The following is a 22358-nucleotide window of genomic DNA, read 5'->3' on the forward strand; positions in this document are numbered from 1 at the left end:
GTTTTCCTATGATATCTAAATGAACTTACCCTCCCAGGCTGCACAATCTCATGATGACCAGTTAAGCTGTATTGTATTTGCATAAGCTTCTGAAAATTATCCTGGAAGGTGAAAGTAGAAATGTTACTGTCTAGTTTTTAACATATTTTATTGTTTTATTTTTGTTCACTACTATATTTTTTTGTTTATGAACTGCCCAAAGTTGTTGAGAGTTGAGCATTTAATAATAACAATAACTCATGATATAAATAAATATCTGAAATCATTCACATGCAATCAGCCATTATAGCCATAACATCCTCTCAACCTCAACCTAACCATTCTTTTTACAACAACTGGAAATTACACATTTGTAAAAAAAATGATACATACACACATGAATATTTGCCATATACATACATACATACATACATACATACATACATACATACATATATATGTTTTCGTAGGTTTTCATGGGTATAGGTATGTAGGATTATAACCAGACTCAAACCCATCCATCCATTACAACCAGATTCAAACCCAAACTCATCCCACAGACGAAACACAACCACCATCCAGAAGCCAGACCATGTTGACACCACTGGCTGCTGTGCCCCCCTCCGATCCCCACACAAAGCAGGCTGACACACACCAGGAACACATGAATGAACTTGAATGAACTTCCCCCTGGCTTACTGTCGTGTCCCACTCCTTCGCTGACGGCCGGGTCAGGGAAATCCGAATCAGGTGTGCCTCTGCAGCTCTGCCAAAGTCCTAGCAAAGTCCTCAAGGCAGGCAGGAGACCAGAAAGTGACTTCAGCAAGATATGTTTAGACTTTGCCTGACTCAGAGACTGCCAGAAAGCAGATCCTTTATATAGGCCATGGGGTGTGGCTCCATGACTCAGCACTTATCCAGGCCTGCCCCTCCCTTCCTTCTGACGCCGCCGCCTATCAATTCTTCTGAAGTGAGGGTCACTCTAATCAGCAGCTGTTGGTAATAGACCTTCCTCAGGCTCACATGCTGTGGAGGAGGGGGAGGGGTCTAGTTGCTCCGTTTGCCTGGGCATGGAGCCAGAGCTGGGGGCTGGAGATACTTGCTCTTCTTCAGCCTGTCTGGGCATGGAGCCAGGGCTGGGGCCGGGAGATGCCCCCTCCTCAGCCTGTCTGGGCATGGAGCCAGGGCTGGGGCCGGGAGGCATGCTAGGACATTCTTCAGCGTTCGGAAGCAGATAAGCAGACCCCGGCTGTGGTGGTGAGATCGGACGAGACACAACACTTACATCAAGTGCCTGATCTTCGGACTTTTCGCCGTGAGCTGAAAACGCACCTATTTATTCAAGCGGGACTGGATTAAAATTTTATTGGGGTTATTTATATTTTAAGATTTTAAATTGTTTTAAATTTTCGGCCACATTATAATATGTTTTCTTTTAATTTCTTTTAATCTGTATATAGTGTATTTTTACTTGGCTGTACACCGACCTGAGTCCTTCGGGAGAAGGGCGGTATAAAAATCGAAATAAATAAATAAATAAATGACAGGCCCTCAGACTCGGAACCAAACCAGGGCCCAGGATGTTGCATCACAACCATCTGCTCAAGACCTCACATCACAGAACTTCAGAGGCCACAACACCAAAGCTCAGGAACAAAAGACCAGGACCACACCCACACAGGATGCTACGAAACAGCTGACCAATCTGCAAACACCCACTCCATCTACCAATCAAGATGCAACCACACAGCCAACCAACCCGCTCACAGAAACACTCCCCACCTCGACCAATTTGCAAACGCCCACTCCATCTACCAATCAAGATGCAACCACACAGCCAACCAACCCGCTCACAGCAACACTCCCCACCTCCCCACCGGAAAATGCCAAGACCTACACACACACACGTGTGTGTGTGTGTGTGTGTGTGTGTGTGTGTAGGTCTTTGGTTATTTGGGTTTTCTCCCATGTAAAATTGGAAGTGTCTTGGCGATGTTTCGACGAAGTCTCATTCGTCATCTTCAGGCTGCTGTTTACAGCTTCGTGCTTCTAGGGGCAATGTGTGATCGCAGCTGTTTCTTCCTTTTTAACTGCTAGTGGGGGGTTGAACTGATTGGTTGGGAGCTTGGCTGTGCTCTGATTGGATGGTGGGGTTGGCTATGCTCTGATTGGATGGGGGTGTGTTCTGTTTGGGGGCGCTTGGTTGTGCTCAGGTTAGTCTGAGGGATTTGAGTTGGTGAGCTGCATTGCTGTTGTTTGGCTTCGCGTTTGTGGTCGTGCTACATCTTCATGGTGGGTGTCAGTCTGCTGCTTGTATGGATTAGAGGGGTTTGAAATGGCTAATGATGCAGCTGCGGTCTGGCTTCTGGTCCGAGGTCGTGCTTCATCATCGGTGTGGATTTGAGTCTGCTTTCCATGTGGATTTGTGGTGGTGACATGCTGTGTGGCACTTGTGAGTGTGGGTCTTGAGTCATTCTTCATGTTAGGGACTCATTTGTCGATAAGGGCGGGTTTCCAAATGGCTGGTAAGCGGGAGGTATCATCTCGTTTATTCATGCTGTGTGGGCATTTTTCTATCTCGATGGCTTCTCTGATTATTCTGTTGTTAAAGTGTTCAGTTTTGGCGATAGTTCTGGTATTTTTAAAGTCAATTTTATGTCCTGTGGCTTTAAGGTGTTGGACCAGGGAAGAAGTTGGTTCCTCTTTTCTGACTGAGTTCTTATGTTCTTCAATGCGTGCACTTATTCTTCTGTTGGTTTGTCCGATGTATGTGGTGCTGCAGGTGGTACATGGGATTTCATATACTCCTTGATTTTCTAACTCAATTTTGTCTTTGGGGTTTCTTAGGATGGTGGATATTTTTCGGTTTGTGCAGAATGCTGTCTTGATGTTGTGTTTGTGGAGGATCTTGCTGATTCTGTCTGTGGTGCCTTTTATATATGGGAGGAGGGCTTTGCCGTTTTCTTATTCTCTGTCTTGGATTTTAGTGGGGGTTTCTGTATGGATTACTTTGGTAATCTTATTTCTTTGGAATCCATTGGATGTTAGTATGTTAGTGAGATTGGGTAGTTCGGTTTTTAGGTGTTGTTCGTCAGCTAAGCATTTTGTTCTGGAGATGAGTGTCTTGCCTACGGAGTTGATCTGTGCTGGGTGGTGGTGTGAGAGTGCATGGAGATAGCGGTTTGTGTGTGTTTTCGTCTGGTGCACGCATAGAAGAACATAAGAACTCAATCAGAAAAGAGGAACCAACTTCTTTCCTGGTCCAACACCTTAAAGCAGGACATAAAATTGACTTTAAAAATACCAGAACTATCGCCAAAACTGAACACTTTAACAACAGAATAATCAGAGAAGCCATCGAGATAGAAAAATGCCCACACAGCATGAATAAATGAGATGATACCTCCCGCCTACCAGCCATTTAGAAACCCGCCCTTATCGACAAACGAGTCCCTAACATGAAGAATGACTCAAGACCCACACTCACAAGTGCCACACAGCATGTCACCACCACAAATCCACATGGAAAGCAGACTCAAATCCACACCGATGATGAAGCACGACCTCGGACCAGAAGCCAGACCGCAGCTGCATCATTAGCCATTTCAAACCCCTCTAATCCATACAAGCAGCAGACTGACACCCACCATGAAGATGTAGCACGACCACAAACGCGAAGCCAAACAACAGCAATGCAGCTCACCAACTCAAATCCCTCAGACTAACCTGAGGGATTAGCTCACCAACTCAAATCCCTCAGACTAACCTGAGCACAACCAAGCCCCCCCAAACAGAACACACACCCAGCCAATCAGAGCATAGCCAACCCCACCATCCAATCAGAGCACAGCCAAAAACCTCACCCAATCAGAACACACCTCCACCCAATCAGAACACAGCCAAGCTCCCAACCAATCAGTTCAAACCCCCACTAGCAGTTAAAAAGGAAGAAACAGCTGCGATCACACATTGCCCCTAGAAGCACGAAGCTGTAAACAGCAGCCTGAAGATGACGAATGAGACTTCATCGAAACATCGCCGAACACTTCCAATTTTACACGGGAGAAAACCCAAATAACCAAAGACCTACATACAAACACCCGCGAAAACCTCAGAAAACATATATATAGATATATATATAAATTACAAATTATATAAATTATATTCTCTTTTTAAACAATTCTTGTGGCTATATGTATTAAAAATAAGAATTTTAATTTAAAAAATAATAATTTAAACATTCCTAATTTATTTCATTTTTAATGTGATTTTATACATTTATATATATGTTTATGGTTTCATTTTAATGTTGTACACTGCTTACAGTTGCCTTGCAGTAAGATAAGTGGCAAACAAATTTAATAAATAAATAGTAATGCTTAAATATATTTAAATATGTTTCAGTAGAAACAAATTATCAACATCATGTTAAAATATAATGACATTCTATTTGTATACCTTTGAGCTTTGTGACAAAACAATAATTCAAATTTATTATAGCAAAAAATGGTGTCTGCTATTTTAAAACTTTATCTAAGTTTTTACAACTGGAACACCACTTACCCCCTGTTTCATAATGTCATTTGCATGATTGGCCACTTCTATGACAACAGCAAGAGCATCTTAAAAAGAATATAGAATTATTCTTATATATTCTATATTGCTTTATCATGTATTCAATACTTACATTCTAATTCTCCTATATGGGCACTGCTTGAAACATATCAGAAATAAATTGTTCTAACTGGAAGAAATAACTTTACAGAAAATTGGCACCCTTATTAATAAGACACTTTAAAAGCAATCAAACTACAACAAGCTGGGTATACATTGGATTTAAATATCTATTATTATGGACGGCTACTTGGAATTACAGGACTTAAAACTTAACACATCTGGGAGGATACCAAACTGGACAGACCCTACATTGAGCTTAGCATTTCTCTGCTATTCATTATGGGAGCCCAGCCATTTTCAAACATGAAAATCTAAAAGGTCAAACTCCTTGAAAAAATAGTAGAGAAAACCTGTTCTTAGGTGAAGTCTAAGGCATTTCCTCAGAATCCTTTTTGAACTGTGCACAACCCAAAAAGTTATCACTTCTCCGCTCAATGTCATATCACAATCAATGATAGCATCATGTTAGAAGGGGAAGTGAGTACTCTCACTTCAGTTGCCCAAAGGGGTACATAAATCTTCTCAATTGCTTGACTACAATTAAACCAACCAGAATGGTAACCTTTATGTAGCTTTAGGATTCATTTAAAATTGATTTCTAGGCAATTAGCAGCTTTTACAACTAAGAGCAAAGCTTGTTTGTTTTTGGAAACTCTGCAATGACCTTTACTGACAAACCCATTCCTGATCTCAGAAGATTTTACATTCCTTGATTCTGCAAAGATTTTTATTTCAATAACTAAAATTCAACAAAATAATTACCCTGAGTATCTTTGAAGTCAGCTGAATCTTCTAAAAGGTTTTTTAGATAATCTGCAAGGGGAACAGAATGATGTTATTATCAAAAACAGCCTAATAAAAATTAGTGACCTGAAATATGAAGTGAAAGTTTTGTTCAAGACAATATTAAGGATTTTTAAGTATTGAAGGGTTCTGATAATTGAGATATAAAATGCTGGCATGTTGTATACAAGGCACATTTCCCTCTTTGCTATGAGGGAATCAGAAGCTTTTTGTTTCAAGGGAGAAAGAAATTTTTTAAAATTCTAACAGTGCACTTTTAACACCGTGTTTAGTGACTTCTCCATTAATAAATTGGACTGTGGTCTTACTAACAGTTTTGCTCTCGGCCACTAGATGGCCGAGCTGACTACAAAATAATTCCAGCAAATCAGATTCTTGTCAAAACAAAATCAAAACAATTGAGAATTGAGCTAAATGCTTAAAATGGCAATGTCTTATCTAAAGGGTATGACACCCAAGGAGACTCTAACAAAAAAGTGGAATTGATAGATTTTTTATTTAATAGATTTACGGCCAAGCTTCCTTTCCCCTTTTCTGCCTTAATACCATGCAGATCTCTCACACAAAAATATTTATTATTTCCATGAGATTGCCTTAAAATTCACAATATAATATAATCCATCTTCTGAATCCACCTTAACATATTTTTTTTCCACATAAAAGATTTTTTTTCTACTTTCAAGTTTAATATGACAAAGATGTTAGGGGGAAAAGACACCTTTTTATTTCTACAGAAATACAGCATTTTGGAATATTTATTTCAAGTATTTGAACTTCTAATTAATGCAAAAGTTAAGGAATACATAACAGTGCTATTCTGGCAAAGAAGTATCAAAAAGAGGATGTTGTAAGTAATAATAGTCCACAGAAAGAAGAGGAAGAGCAGAAGGATATGAGTAAACGGAAGGAAGGGAAATAAATGATCTTTTTGAGTCAGAAAAGATCCAGAGGAACATTTTGCTCCTCTATTAAAGTAGTTCTACTGGAACTTTTCTATCAGAGATTAATCTGAACCAAAACTGTTCTAGAACCAGCTGCCCTTTTCTATAGAACAAGGAGCCCTGGAATATATAAAATTGTACAATTGCTTCCAAAGTATATACTAGGTGCAACTTGCAACATAACATAACCTTTGTATGTGAGATTAGAAGGAAAATTTGCTAATTTAATGCATAATTAGCCCACATGCTATAAACCTAAGACCATCTTAATTATTATGGTTGCAATAATACAACCCAAAGTTGTATCACATCTTGACTGACTTAAAATTCTACCATTTCTATCACTACATTTGAAAGTAGCACATGCAAAAGAGAACAAGTCATTATGTTTTTCTTCAGCTGGAGGACACATAAAGGAAGAGGGCTTAATATAAGCTGATGCAGTCAAACAATTATACAATATGTAAATGGTACATTGTGAAGCTATGTTTTCAGTTTGACTTTCTCTATGTTTATATACAATATCCTGATCTAGATAGAGGCTTCCTAATCCTTTCCTCCAACCTGAGTTTACAAACAATTTGCTATGAAGATGCAGAAGATGGTGTTTGATGAAGTGAAAAACCACCTAATGATATATTTTTATTATTAAATAAGTGCACTGGAGAGACAAATAAGGACGCTTTCCCACAGTACACGGAGGGACCCTCTATCTGGTTCCTTTTTTAAAACAGATTTCCCCCCTCCCTCTTTTATTATGTTAGTAAGAACCTTGTCAAAATATGTTATTTCAATACAATGACATAGTACACTTAAATGTTTAACATTTATACAGGTAGTCCTTGACTTACAACCAAATTGGGTCTGGAATTTTTATCCTAAATTGCTGTGGTCATTAAATGAAATGCCCATGTAATCATTTTGCTAACAACTGCAATCCCAGCTCTCCCAGTTAAGCAACCATCCGAGATGTTAAGCGGACAGAGTAAAAGGGCTGTCTGCCAAAGACGGGCAGATAGCTCCCCTCCATGTGGGAAGGGAACTCTTGGATTGGACCAGAGAAAGGAAGATCCCAAAGATTAAGCTTCATTTCTCTGGCCAAACCTTCCCCTCCCTTGCACTTGCAAAATAGGGCTGCTGTGTTGGGCAGGAGAAAGGAGGCTTGAATCTTTAAGATTTAAGCTTCCTTTCTCTAGCCCAGCATAGCCGTTCCCCTCCCTTCCCTTCCATGTGCAGAATCGAACTGCTGCACTGTGACAGAGAGAGACAATTCAGATCCAAGCTTCCTTTCTCTGGTTCCCCTCTCGTCTGTGTGCAGAAGGGAATAACTGTGCTGGAATGGAGAAAGGGAACTGGGATTTTCACGGTTCGAGCTCCCTTTCTCTGGTCTACTGCAGAAGTTCACTACAACTTCTTTAACTAACTGCAATTAATTCTCAAAAATGTAACAAAAAGGAAAACACATATTATAGTATAATATAGGCTCTATATTATAGGAAAAGAGCTATATTAGTCTATGATAGCACAAAACCTGGTAGCACCTTTTCCAAATATCATGATCATTTCCTTAAAAAAACCCAGATGTATCAATTTCACGATCCAAATCAAATGGATTGTTTTGTCTTAATCAGAAGCTCTTCTACTATACTCCAGTTCTTTTTTAAGTACCAAGGCTCATTTTCTCTTGTAAATAGTTTCAGCTACAGGAACTAAATTTCTTTCTAATTTCTTTCATTGAATTAGTAACTGCAAAGTTCAGGAATGTAACAATGGTTCTGGGATTACTGAGCTACTGAATGTAGGCCACAATAATTCACCCAGCTGAATCTATTAAGTCTCACTGACTTCACTCTCAAGGGAGCTAAAGTAACTGAAAGCGTTTCATGGTTCTGTTTTAAAGTCCCAGGCAAACAAAGGCTTTCCTTTCTATCTAGGAACTAGTCAGAGGGATTATGCATTGTCCACAATAAGATATGTTACTCATATCGAAGAATGGAAGCAAAAACATGCGTATATCTGAACATGTAACTTGTACATTTTCAGACCAGCAATATTTTCTTAGAGCAAGCATATTTCATATTTAGTAATTCAGATATACAAATCCAAAGAAGTGGACAAATCACGTATTTATTCATATGCAAATGATTAAGTAGAGACTAATTAACAGAATTATCATTTAGACTGCATAGTCAACTAAATAATAAGATGGAAGAACTTTTGTCAATCAAGAAAGACAACTTGCTAAGTTACCCAGCAATTTCAAACTTTTCCAAAAACCACAGTATGAACAAGACTAGAACCAACATCTATATCTCCTGATCTGCCACTTGCACTAACATACGATCAGAAAAAAAAGTGAGGAAACCCAAATAGCATGGAGTTCATTAACTCAACAAAAATATCATTCTCTGCACCTTTGCCAACAAAGGCAACATTTCTATAATCTGTAAAAATAAAACATACGTTTCATTTCATTAAATACAAGTTTTTTTGCCTCTCATTGATCACAAAAGAGTGTTTCAACTCATTCTCAAAATTCATTATGATGCAGTCAAAATATTGAAAACAAAATACCCCCCACACACCACATTTCTGTTTTCCATGCCAGTGGAATACAAAAATAATTTCCAGTTTACTGTTGAAGTTCAGTTTACTGTTCAGTTTACTGAACTGTTTACTGTTGAAGTTCAGTTTACTGTTGAAGTGCTTCATTTTTTTTATTGAAAGCATCAGCTCTGAACTTTTGGTTTAAATAATTTTAAACCACAGTTATCAATTCTAATCACAGCTATTAGCCAGTGAAAGATTTACTGCATGTATAAAAATGGTTAGCCATTATGTAGCAGTGGACGTCAAAGTAATCTATTAGGTGGACAGGAGGATCTTGAGCATCTTCAAAACTTCTTCAATGGGACATGAATGGTTCAGCCACTATTATTTAGTTCTGAAGGAACTGAAATAGCAGTAAGTATTTTACAGAATAAAAACATATCAAAAATGGCTTATGCAAAAGAATGGAAATTCCCACTTTTGTTACGTAATTTTTTATTATTGTTTACCCAATTGTTACACATGCAAAATTTACTCATTAAAATACAGAGTAAAGTGATATTTTAAAACATTTAATTTAGGGGGGGAATCAAATGGCCTACATAAAATACTGCTATCCCTTTATTATACACATACACATACACCCACACAAATATTTTTATTTATTTATTTATTTATTTATTTTATTTTATTTTATTAAATTTTTATACCGCCCTTCTCCCGAAGGACTCAGGGCGGTGTACAGCCAAAGTAAAAACAAAGATATATACAGTTTAAAACAACAATTAAAAAGAGCAAATTTTAAAGGCCGATTATTAAAATTTAAATTAAAAAGTTAAAAAATATTAAAACCCCAATTAAAATACATCACTAATTATGCCAGTCCCGCTTTAATGAATAAATATGTTTTGAGCTCACGACGGAAGGTCCGAAGATCGGGCACTTGACGCAGACCGGGGGGAAGTTCATTCCAGAGCGCCACTGCCCCCACAGAGAAGGCCCTACTCCTGGGGGCCGCCAGCCGACACTGTTTGGCGGACGGCACCCTGAGGAGACCCTCTCTGTGCGAGCGTACGGGTCGGTGGGAGGCAAAAGGTAACAGCAGGCGGTCTCGTAAGTACCCGGGTCCTAAGCCATGGAGCGCTTTAAAGATAGTTACCAAAATCTTGAAGCGCACCCGAAAGACCACAGGAAGCCAGTGCAAGCTACGGAGCAGCGATGTCACGTGGGAGCCACGAGCGGCTCCTCATTACTCACAAGAGCCGCATTCTGACTAACTGCAGCCTCCGGGTGCACCTCAAGGGCAGCCCCATGTAGAGAGCACTGCAATAATCCAGCCTAGACGTAACCAGAGCATGAGTGACCGTGCATAAGGCATCCCGATCAAGGAAGGGACGCGAACCAGGCGAACCTGGTAAAAGGCCCTCCTGGCGACGGCCGCCAGGTGTTCATCAAAAGACAGCCGTCCGTCCAGGAGGGCACCCAAGTTGCGAACCGCCTCCTTTGGGGCCACTAACTGCTTCAACAGTCAGCTGCGGATGCAGCTGACTGTACCGGGGTGCCGGCATCCACAGCCACTCCGTCTTGGAGGGATTGAGCTTGAGTCTGTTTCTCCCCATCCAGACCCGTACAGCTTCCAGGCACCGGGACAGCACTTCGACCGCCTTGTTGGGGTGGTCCGGGTGAAAAGTACAGCTGAGTATCATCAGCGCACAGATGATAACTCACCCGAAACCACTGATGACCTCACCCAGCGGTTTACATAGATGTTGAACAGGGTGGGCGAGAGAATCGACCCCTGAGGCACCCCACAAGTGAGGCGCCCGAGGACGACCTCTGCCCCTGTCAACACTGCTCATGCATCGTCAGAGAGATAGGAGGAGAACCACCGATAAACGGTGCCCCCACTCCCAATCCCTCCAACCGCGCAGCAGGATACCATGGTCGATGGTATCGAAAGCCGCTGAGAGATCTAATAGGACCAAGGCAGAGGAGCAACCTGTCCCTGGCCCTCCAGAGGTCATCCACCAACGCGACCAAAGCCGTCTCCGTGCTATAACCGGTCGGAAGCCGGACTGGAACGGGTCCAGATAGACAGTTTCCTCCAGGTGCCGGGGAGCTGCCATGCAACCATTTCAACAACCTTCGCCACAAAGCGAAGGTTGAGACTGGACGATAATTACTCAAAATAGCTGGGTCCAGGAAGGCTTCTTGAGGAGAGGTCTCACCACCGCCTCCTTCAAGGCGGCGGGAAAACCCTTCCATCAAAGAAGCATTTATAATCCCTGAGCCAGCCTCGTGTCACTTCCTGAGCAGCCAGCACTAACCAGGAAGGGCACGGGTCCAGTAAACATGTAGTTGCATGTAACCTCCCCAGCAACCTGTCCATGTCCTCGGGAGCCACAGAATCAAACTCATCCCAAATAACCTCAACAAGACGCGTCTCTGTCGTCCCGGCTGGATCATCGCAATCTTGGTCCAAACTATCCCGGTTGAACGATTTTATCGATAGATAACCGTTAAACTCCTCAGCTCGTCCCTGCAGGTCATCCCGTCCCTCTTGATGGAGGAGGGAACGGGTCACCCGAAACAGGGCGGCCGGGCGGTTATCTGCCGATGCAATGAGGGTGGAAACGTAGAGACGCTTCGCCTCCCTCATTGCCACTAGGTAGGTCCTAGTAAAGGACCTCACTAGTGTCCGATCAGCCTCGGAACGGCTAGACCTCCAAACACTCTCCAGGCGTCTTCTCCGGCGTTTCATCTCTCTCAGCTCCTCGGAAAACCAGGGAGCCAATTGAGATCTACGCCGGGTCAGAGGCCGCAAAGGCGCGACACGGTCCAAAGCCCCAGCCGCGGCCCGTTCCCAGGCCGCAACCAGTTCTTCAGTCGTGCCGTGGGTAAGATCCTCAGGAAGCGCCCAAGCTCCGCCAGGAACCTCTCCGGTCCATCAGGCGCCTGGGACGGAACCAACGCATTGGCTCCGCCTCCCGCGGTGGTGAGCGGCGGTCTGAAAGTCTAGGCGAAGAAGAAAATGATCTGACCATGACACCGGTTCTTTCACTAAATCTCCTAAATCCAGATCATTTACCCACTGACCAGAGATAAAAATCAAGTCTAGCGCGCCTCCCCCAATGTGTGTAGGGCCATCAGTTACTTGAATCAGGTCCAAGGCCGTCATGGAGGCCTGGAACTCCTGAACCACCGTCGACGACAAGCCGGCAGATGGCAGGTTGGAATGCCCCAAGACCAGTAGTCTGGGGATCTCCACCGCCACGCCAGCAAGCACCTCTAGCAGTTCAGGTAGGGCTGTAGTCACGCAGCAAGGAGCCAGGTACGTGATCAACAGCCCCATCTGATTCCGTGGCCCCACTTCACAAGGAGGGATTCACAGCCAGCTATCTGAGGAACAGTGGACCTCGGCTCCAGACTTTCTTTAATCACAACCGCCACCCCCACCCCTACCTTGGGTCCTCGGTTGATGGAATGCACGGAAACCCGGAGGGCACAGTTCACCAGGGTACACCCCTTCTGTGCCCAACCAGGTCTCCGTAATGCCCATAAGGTCCGCGGACTCCTCTGAATAAGATCACAAATCAGGGGAGCCTTGTTAACCACGGACCGGCATTGCAAAGCATCAGCCTAAGACCCAAGCTCTGAGGGTCTTGACCATCCGGGAACGAGTGAGGACTGGGGCCGGAGCACGTGATCGCTTAAACATCGAACACGTGCTCCCAAAGAGCGACACGGCCCCTGCCTCCGCCATATCTGCCCCTCCCACTCACCGTACAGATGGAATAATGTTCTCCGCCTGTACAATCCTCCCGCCCGTCTTCGGACCAAGTGAAATAGTGTCGTGAGCCCGCTGGGACTGGACATACCTCCCGACGGGTCACTCCCCACCACAATCCCTCCCCTTTAAAAGCCCCTTATTAAAAACCTATTAAAAACCCCAGAGATTCTTCTTCGAGGCATGCCACCTCTGGGTCCCAAGACCCTTCATTAAGGTAGGCCTCGATAGAGCAGAGGGCCACTCCTGCGAGGCGGGGGAACCTCGCAGCCGTAAGAGCTCAAGCGCCGAGTAACTCATAATAGGATCAGGTAACAACGGAAAAAAAGGGTATCCTGAGCCAGCAGTTCCTACAAGTGTAGTAAAACCGACCCCTGTCCATATAAGATGTAAACGGGATCAAACTGTCCAAGTCCGCTGATGGAATTAGCGGACCGGTACACCACTGTCAGGCGAACACCATGAGGAACGACCATGTTTAAAGTTAACTACGCCAGACAGTTGACAGTCATGTCTGCAATGCCGCTGATGACAGAAATAGCGGCCATTATCGTTAGCTTAAAATCAGCTATAAAACTAGGCCTTTAAAGCCTAGGATGGTAAAGGCCGTCCAAAGTCGTTCACAGTCAGATGATAGTCCCGCTGATGTCCTTCGCGGTGAGGTGAACGCCGAGAGCTAAAAACCGTCCAAGCCGCCAAGCCCTGCCGATGTCAGGGCCAATGTCTAAGGCCGGTGTCCAGGTTCAAGACAGAGCCGATGTCCAGGCTCATGACCAGGTCGATGGTATTAGGACTTAAATCTAGCGGAAAAATTCCAGCCGCCGATGGTACTTGCGGCAGAACGACAATCTGGCAATCCGGCAATCCGGGAGGCCGACAGGCCGGAGACCAACAGGCCGGCAGGCCCGCAAGACAGCAGGGCCGGCAAGGCCGGCTGTCCATCTCCGGGGAGCGCCAAACCGCACCCCCCGAAAGTGAGCGCCACCGTCCCTTGTAAAGTTTAGCCTTACCTGTTAAAAGAAGCCGGTATTGAGGGATCCTCTGAACTGGCTTCAGCAAATAGTGTTTCAGTGCCAAGTTAGCACAGCGGGGACTCATCTGAAAAATAAAATTCTAGAATTTCCACACCAACTAACTTTATTTAAAGCAACCTACTTTAACACTTATAGAGTGAGTTGATTTGAACCAGATGAAGCAGTTATCATCCTTGTGATTATATGTTAATTTTTATACCACCAGTGGACTAATATGGGCTGGCTACACTTTAGAAATGACCTTTAACAATAAATAGCATGTCACTTTGCTATGATTGTAAAAGTTCACTGTTTTGTCTTTGCCCATTCCTGAATGAGCCAAATATAATTCACCCATACTAGGCAGATATCCAATTGTAAAAGTGAAGCTGAGGCATTATGCCTTCATATAGATTCATGTTCAAATATACAAAGATAGATTCATAGATTTACGTTCAGATACACAAAGAAACTAAACATGGAGGTGTGGTGCTTTAACTGTGCATTTTGGCAAAAGATTTCATCTGAAGTGAAAAATGATTTTACCAAAAGCCTTGTCTAATGCTAACATTTAATAGCAAAGCAATGGGGTTTTCTGATCATATTATATGAACCAAAGCTATCATGGACCTTATAAGCACTCTTAGGTCAATATTTTGACAGTTATATAAAAATATTGATCCCTTATCATATGTGCAATCTAATCCTCACAAAACCCTAATTCATATGTACACTATATCTGTGAAAAAAATATATGCATTTTACATTCTGAATTTACACTACATAAAACTTTCCTTAAATCCAGAGTCTGTAGATGAGGTGGAAACCAATATATTTGAAAAGATTAAATTACCTCAAATTCTCGAACAACAGCTGCAAACCCAGGGTTCTTTTTACAATGTTCATCAAGGAGGGCTATATTCCTATCAAATTCTTTTATGTAAGTTGAATACATCTTTAAGTAAGGCCCCTTTTTCACAAATATATCAGCAATTCTCTGATGGTCAATCCTAGAATTCAACACAGTAAAAAATTAGAATTTGCAGCTGAAGAATGCAGTACAGGTAGTCCTTGATTTATGACCATAATTGAGACCAGAATTTCCATTGCTTAAACAAGACAGCTGTCAAATGAGTTACATCCAGTTTTATGACCTTTTTGCCATGATTAAGTGAATCACTGCAGTTGTTGCGTGAATCACATAGTCATTAAGTAGATCTGACTTCCCCAATTTTCTGACTTTGCCTGTCAGAAATTGGCTGTGAAGGTTGCAAATGGTGATCAAATGATTCCAGGATGCTGCAGCCATTGTAAACACATGCCAGTTGCCAAGTGCCCACGTTTTGCTCACATGTCTGTGGAGATGGTTGTAAGTGTGAGTAATGGTATTGGAGAGTAATTTTTTCAATGCATTTCTAACTTTACATGGTCATTAAATGAATGGTTGTAAGTTAAGAACTATCTCTGTGTGCAGGGGGGGGGGATTTTTTCTTTTTACCTCTTTCTGTCCCTACATATTCTGCATCCAGAGGTCAAGGAATCTCAAAAGAGGCCACACTCAGATCTAGGTTATTCATAGTTGGGTTTCTTTCAAAATTTAGTCCAGTCGTTGTGATAAGCCCAGAACTAAAGGGGCTTTACTTTCAACATATATTCCAAGTAGCTACCTAAATTCAAAGGGCTCCCAGTAGCTTGTGAAGTAAATTTAGGCTTTGGACAATCACCATATTCTCCACCCTAAACGTTATTGGAAGTTCGATACTCATCAAGCTATTCTATCAATCTCCATGAGAAGCAAAAGGTACAGAAAGAATGAGAGAGAGAAAGAAAATGTTACCAATGAGAAAGGCGTTCTTCTAGTTCTCTCAGGAGATCCCGATTAAGCTCATATAGCTGAGGTAGATAGTACAAGATCTGATTCAGAATCTTATCTTCAATTACTGGCTTTCCAAACTGCCTAGAAGCATGTGCCACTGAATCCCGAAAATCCTATTACAGGGCAAATGAGAAACATATACACATACTTTGAGAAACCAGCCTCCAAACAACAATGCAGGTTACATTTCTTTCAATGTTCTTTCTTTCTTCCTTCCTTCCTTCCTTCCTTCCTTCCTTCCTTCCTTTCTTTCTTTCTTTCATCAATGTATACATTGATTATCCATTTATCCAACTTTCTAGGATCAGATAAACAATCCAAGGTAAAATAGACTTTGGAATGGAAAGGAAGACAAGCTCAAACAAGCCTGAACAAAATATAGATTCAATCTCTTGGAAAGTTTGCTTTGAAAAGACATGACAAAATATATAAACAATTTCTCTGACTTATTTAACTCCTATCTTAATTTATATTGAATATATATAAAATAATCTTACACCACTTTAACTCTCATTGTTTCCTGCAAAGAAAGCAGGAAATTGCAGTTTGGCAGGAAGGATTATTTATAAAAGTTCTTCTATAGAACGCTTTTTTTCAAAAAGTTGTTAGTAAGAGGTTTTATTATATACTATGGACATGTCCTTGAATTTTGATTCATTTATAAAATTAGAACACGACTTTATATGTCTGATATGATAAAGAATATACTGTATGAATTATAGCACTGATTGTTTGTCCTACTGGTGGATTACTTCTTCCAAGAGTTTCCCAGGAAAGTATAGCTAAAGTAGGTTGTATCAATCAAATTGAAATTTTGAAATACCTTAGTCTGTCCAGGATTGTAGGTTTCAGAAGATTTATAGAACAAGTAGTAGCTGTAACATACATAACTCCTGAAGTTCCGTATTAGGGTTGCACAAGGACCATTCAGTTTAAGAACTAGACTACTGTTTTTTTTAAAAATGATTAATCCTGTGTTGTGACAGTAGTCAGTAATTTATGATCCTAGAGCATGTATCAGAAAAACTGACCCCCACTTCCACTCTAGAACACTAGAACAGGACCACAAAGTGTTATGTCACTCATGCCCTGATCATTTCCTGATTGGATTACTGTAACATGCTCTACATGGGGCTACTCTTAAAGAAGTATTTGGAAGCTACAATTGGTACAGAACACAGAAGTGTGGACAGTTCTGGAGGTCCTTTGGATGGCACATGAGACATAGTATGAGCTGTACTGGATGTCAGTTTGATTCCAGCTTCAGTTCAAGATGTTAAATGTTATCTCTAAAGCCCATTATGGGTCCAGGGTATCTGAGGAATTGCCTTACTCTGATCGGATTAGCCCACCCCACTCGTTCCAGGAGAAAGGACCTATTTCAGATCCCATTGGCCAAAGAACTTTGGGAAAGTTCAGGAAAAGAGCCTTTTTTGTTGTGGCCCTCTGGAATATTCTCCCATCAGAGGTAAGGTCAACCCCATACTCCTGGCCTTTCAAAAGAGCCTAATAACATGGCTCTGCCGCTTGGTCTACAGCCCCAACAGAAATTAGCTACATTGTGCGTGGCTGACAAGGTAGAGAGAATCTCCACCTCCAGCCCATCCATCATCTTGATTTTAGCTTTTCTATTCAATCTTTTCTATTCATTTTCTAATTATTTTCTAGTATTTTTAACCTTTTATTATATTGTAAGCCATCCAGAGTCACTCTATCAATGAGATGGGCAGCATAAAAATTTATAAGTAAGTATGTATTAGTGAAGGCTTCATTCCACTTTTTATGTCTAAAATGCTTGTTTGTACTATTCTGGACTCTATACATTTTACTCCTAGCTTTTTTAACTGCCAAGTATTGCACTAGATGGGAATTTAGGAAAAATATAGTGTAAAATGATGACATGTTGTGTCCTGCATATAGACATGTCTAGTTATTTGAAAGACTTGCTGGTTATTCCTGTATCTGTGATTCTGATCTAATTATCAGACCAGGGTCAATTGGTTCTGCTACATACTAGAACAGCCACATCATAATTGAGAATCTTTTGTGAGCTGGCTTGATACTTGGAATTGACTCCCACTTGAATAACATTTGGAATTAGATCATTTAGCAGCTATTAATTTGAATATACAAATGTTATATAAGTACTGTATATCTCATGGATTTATAATATTTATGATTTACTGTAATTTGTTACAATATTGTTGTTTTATGGTGTTGATATTTTTCTTACATATAAACACATGAATAAAATTACTACTGTTGCTATTTTATGGAGAAAAAAAATCTGTTTACATATATGATCACTTGGAGTTGAAAATGACTTGATGGTACATAATCAGTCAATCAATCCTATTATTATTGTTTTCACGCTTAACTAATAACAAGGATTTAGGTGGAATAACCAGGAAATGAGTCATGTCTATTTTTTTAATATAAACGAAATGCAGCTTCTGTGTTGACAAAAACTGTAGAAATTGTAACATTTTTAATGGAATATGTTGCAATTCTCCATGGAGCTGGAACTGAGTTTGTTGGGCACAGGGTTTCAGCCCCCACGGGAAGTTGTGGTCAAATTCAGATGAACACAATGACAACCTTCCTGCAGACCTTCTGTTGTGGTCCCCCAGCGGCCTGCGGAGCTGGCAGCAGAGTCGGACAGTGAGGAGGTTGGGAAGGAACATGGGCCAGTTGTGGAGTCTGGGGAAGGCTCAGATGAGAGCTCTGTATCGGAGGCAGAGAAGGGGCCAGGGCCATCTGGGAGTTAGGTGCTGCCTCTAGAGTCTCCAGATCTTCTAGCAAAATAGCTACATTACCACAGAGAGTAGATGTGAGAAGAGTTATGTTTTATAAAATGTTTAGTTCTGCTATGTTTAAATTGCATGGTATGCTCTCCTGCAAAAAGTATATCTGACTAAATTACACACTAATCAGTATTTATTATTAAAATGTATATATCGCTTGTAAAATATTCAATCACTATTAGTAAAATATAACCTACAAACCAGCTGATTCTTGTGCAAATCTAAATGCACACTAAATACAGAATTATCTGCTCACTTGAAATGGAATTTCAGTGCTTGTGCTTTTGCTTCCTTCTCATTATGGCTTCCATATCCCCAAAACAATTCCAACATCCATATGTTGGAGACATCAGAAAAATCAAATTAGAATCGATTTGTTCCATGTGTTCATAACTGCATGCTTTTCTATGCAGATAAGGTACAGCAATTATATACACAGATGCACAGCTGTTTGAAACATTGGCTTATGCACAATTTTAAAAACAGTGCATTGGAGGAATGAATATTAGTAGGCTTTCCATTTTTTTTAGTTTACTGTAACCTCCTTTTAACTTTGCATTACCGAAAACTGGACAGGAAGGGATGGGGTTGCTTCTTGGTATTAAAGCCTAAAGTACTTTAAATTCCAAGGTAAAACAGATGCTTTGTCCATATGGAAATAAAGTGTTTTCATGCAGTAGGGGCCAATTGGCAACATTTAACTAATTTTTTGCATCCTTGGAGGTTTATGATTTTCACATTCAAAGAAATAAGCCAAGTGACTGTTATTGCTTAATAGAACCCATATGGAACTCAATAGCATAAGCAACATTTAACTTTCTTAATATTAATAGAAATACTTAAAATTGCTAGAGGAAAAATGCTGGGAATGTATGCACTTTCCATTTATTATGTCCCATTCTTGAATACACTTATGCTTCAATCTTGAACACACCTATTCATGAACATGGATCAATCAAAAACAACACTGACATGTAGCATTTTTGGCTCAAATAACAGAATAATTACTTCTCCTCTCAACTTAGCCCCCTGAAGAAAATAACTGATGTATATTTCCGCTAATGCTCCAGCTAAGCAAAAGGGGTGGGGAAACACCCTGAACGCCCAAAATTAAATCTGAACATCCGTTGATTCACTGATACAAATATTAATGGATATATAATCTTGTTCTATACAATATTAGAGAAAAATAGCTTTTCAGAAAGACAGATAAAAAGCAATCATAAATTCTTCTCAGTATATGCAATCCAAATTCATTGTCATACAAACAAAATGACACAGAAAAAAATGCGAGAAGCTTATTTTACTATATTGTTATGCTGAGCAGAACTATAATATTGAATTATAATGCCCCTCAACTTTAATATGCAGCTGTTACTGTAAATACATAATTCATTCATTACATAGTGCAATATGCAGCCCGTTGTGTTAAATAAATTATCCTTTTTTGATGGTCATTTTTTGCTAATGTTAGAATATTTATTTCTACCCTCAAATAAATTTATTCATACATTGAAGCCGTATTTTTGCTATTCATTAGCATACACACATTCCGCTGTATGTTGTAGACTGAGTTTGGAACAGTTTCAAAAGTGACTTGTAATACTCTGATAAGCCCTCCTAAATTTAGTGCATATAGCATTCGGTAAACTCTATTTCTGTAACACTGAAACCACACGGGAAAATGACAATATTAAAATAGAAGATGTTTGTATAGGAGTACTTTTCGTGAAAGGAAATTTTAATGTTCTTCTTTATAAGTACAAAGCAATCATGTTCACTGCCTAATCACATTAATTTCTAATATGCAGATTATAACTTCAACATTATATGCAGGTATCATTATACTAAAGCATTCATGCCTATTACCTAGGTTTGTTGTATATTGTATGCCATCCAGAATTTGGGCAGCTTCCTAAATTTGGTACATAAACTAATATCTGAATTTATTTGACATATTTATCATATGTTCCTAACCCATACAGTTGCCATGCTACCTAGATAATAGCCATTAGGGCAGGCCTGTCAAACTGGCAGCCTACAGGTCAGATACATCACGTGCAGGCCACGCCCAACCTGGCTCCGCAAAGGCAAAAATGTCACAGTATGTCACAATTTTGGCCTGTAATGCAATCAAATTTGACAACCACGCATTAGGAAAATTAACAAGCGCAAAGTGGTTCCCAAAGAAATCCTTTTTTAACTAGTGTCTATTTGCCCAAATTCTAAATTTTCATTTGTTCTTGCTGCTTGTGAAATCAAACATTTTGCCAGGGCTTCCAATGCAGCTAAAATTATATATCTAAAAATGAATAATAAGCAATTTACAGGATAACACAATAAGAAAGATAAACAATTAAAAAAATAAAAGTGCTATCTGAAAATTAAAAAGATCTTTTTAAAAAAAACTGTGTAGAGCTATCAATTTGGAATATAAACTTTTAATAGCTTATTCTGTAAAGCTATAAGTTTCTATTTGATCAGTTTTAATAGTGCTCATATAACGAAGCCTAATTTTCTGCACAAACAAAAAGTTAGATTGAGCTCTTTAAATATGCATCCAACTTCACGCTTTTAACCTTACTTCGAAAAACATAAACAAATATAGGAGGCAGAATCTTTGCTTTAAATTTTGTGGAGGTATTTTGGATTTCAGGGATGATAGGCTACAAAATTAAGAAATTCTGAACTGTCAAGGAGCCTTAGCCTTTGAATTTTGATTCCCAAAAGAAAGAAAAATCTCAACAATGAACTTTAAATGTAGATGCCTAGTAAGTTAAGCTCACATACTTTTGGTAATGCTCGAATACGCTGGGGGGGGCAGTTACTTAAAAGCTTAGTTAAAATAATACTACCAGATTATTCAAGTCTTATTGTATATTTCGCCATTTACATGTTTTTAACACATGTAAATAAAGCCTAAAGATTCTAAGAGTGAAATAAATAATAATATATCATTTTACTATTTTCTACTATCGAATAATAATGTGCAACATTTGCTCCTAAAGCACCTTATAAGAGATCGTATTCTGGTCACATTTAATTGCATAAATTATCATAAACTAAGTCCCACATTTTATAAGCTTACAGATCACAACTATGATTAGATTAAATGTAAATAATAACAATGTACAATATAGTTACATTATATTTTCCTAATATATGAAGGTTCACCTATGTACACACAAATGAAGAATGTTGAGATGTCAAAAACAAATTTCTGGTTCTACTACATTTTGACCTTTCTGGGAATGTATATGAATTCCTTTCTGTCTGTCATGTGCTTATTTTCAGTTTTGTTAGTTCTGAATCTAAAGACTTAAGAACATCCCCATCTATGATTCAAAACGTTTGCAGAATTTGGATCAAACATCATGATTACATCCCTTCTGTTTTAACTTGTTAGCAGAGTTCCATGAGATTTAGGTTTTTTACAAAGAGGAACATTATAACAATCCTAGTTTAAGACAATTTTTTAAAGCATTTCAGGGATGATTAAGCTAAGATGTTTATAAACTAAACATATTTATAAAAGTAAAATTAAATACTTACAATGTGCAGGAGCTTTAGAACATCTACAAACCTATTGACAAGAGAAGAACAAAAGCACCTCAGTGGAAAGGGAGAGGAAAGGTAAGGGAAAGTAGATTTAATTAAGTACCACACAGATACTTACACTTTTTCTGAACTCATGATTTCCTTAGCAATATGATAAACCTTTGTTTTCTTTCCAGATGCCCTAAACTAAAAATAAAAGCAAATATTAAAAGAGCAACATAGGAAGGGTAAAAAAGCAATATTATTGGATTATATTACACATAAAATTTTTCCTATAATTTTATTGCATGCAGCTCTATTGTCTATATTCAATTGTTCCATATGCAGATGAATATTCAGTTATTATAATGATTGATAATATATTATAAT

The 22358-nt window shown here is 39.9% G+C and overlaps 1 protein-coding gene across 2 annotated transcripts in view; it reads right to left on the reverse strand.

Annotated features, from left to right (window-relative positions):
• FGD6 (FYVE, RhoGEF and PH domain containing 6) overlaps nucleotides 1–22358 on the reverse strand; it is a 69435-nt gene that overhangs the window by 17597 nt on the left and 29480 nt on the right. For both annotated transcript variants that reach the window (XM_058191409.1, XM_058191408.1), the window contains exons 4-11: nucleotides 22108–22175; nucleotides 21984–22014; nucleotides 15589–15740; nucleotides 14605–14761; nucleotides 13749–13836; nucleotides 5419–5469; nucleotides 4543–4601; nucleotides 30–101 (exon numbers count right to left, since the gene is read on the reverse strand). In XM_058191409.1, the coding sequence (XP_058047392.1) occupies nucleotides 30–101; nucleotides 4543–4601; nucleotides 5419–5469; nucleotides 13749–13836; nucleotides 14605–14761; nucleotides 15589–15740; nucleotides 21984–22014; nucleotides 22108–22175 (678 nt within the window). The remainder of the gene's footprint in view (nucleotides 1–29; nucleotides 102–4542; nucleotides 4602–5418; nucleotides 5470–13748; nucleotides 13837–14604; nucleotides 14762–15588; nucleotides 15741–21983; nucleotides 22015–22107; nucleotides 22176–22358) is intronic.

This window comes from Ahaetulla prasina, chromosome 7 (genome assembly GCF_028640845.1).
Source record: "Ahaetulla prasina isolate Xishuangbanna chromosome 7, ASM2864084v1, whole genome shotgun sequence".
NCBI classification, from domain to species: domain Eukaryota; kingdom Metazoa; phylum Chordata; class Lepidosauria; order Squamata; family Colubridae; genus Ahaetulla; species Ahaetulla prasina.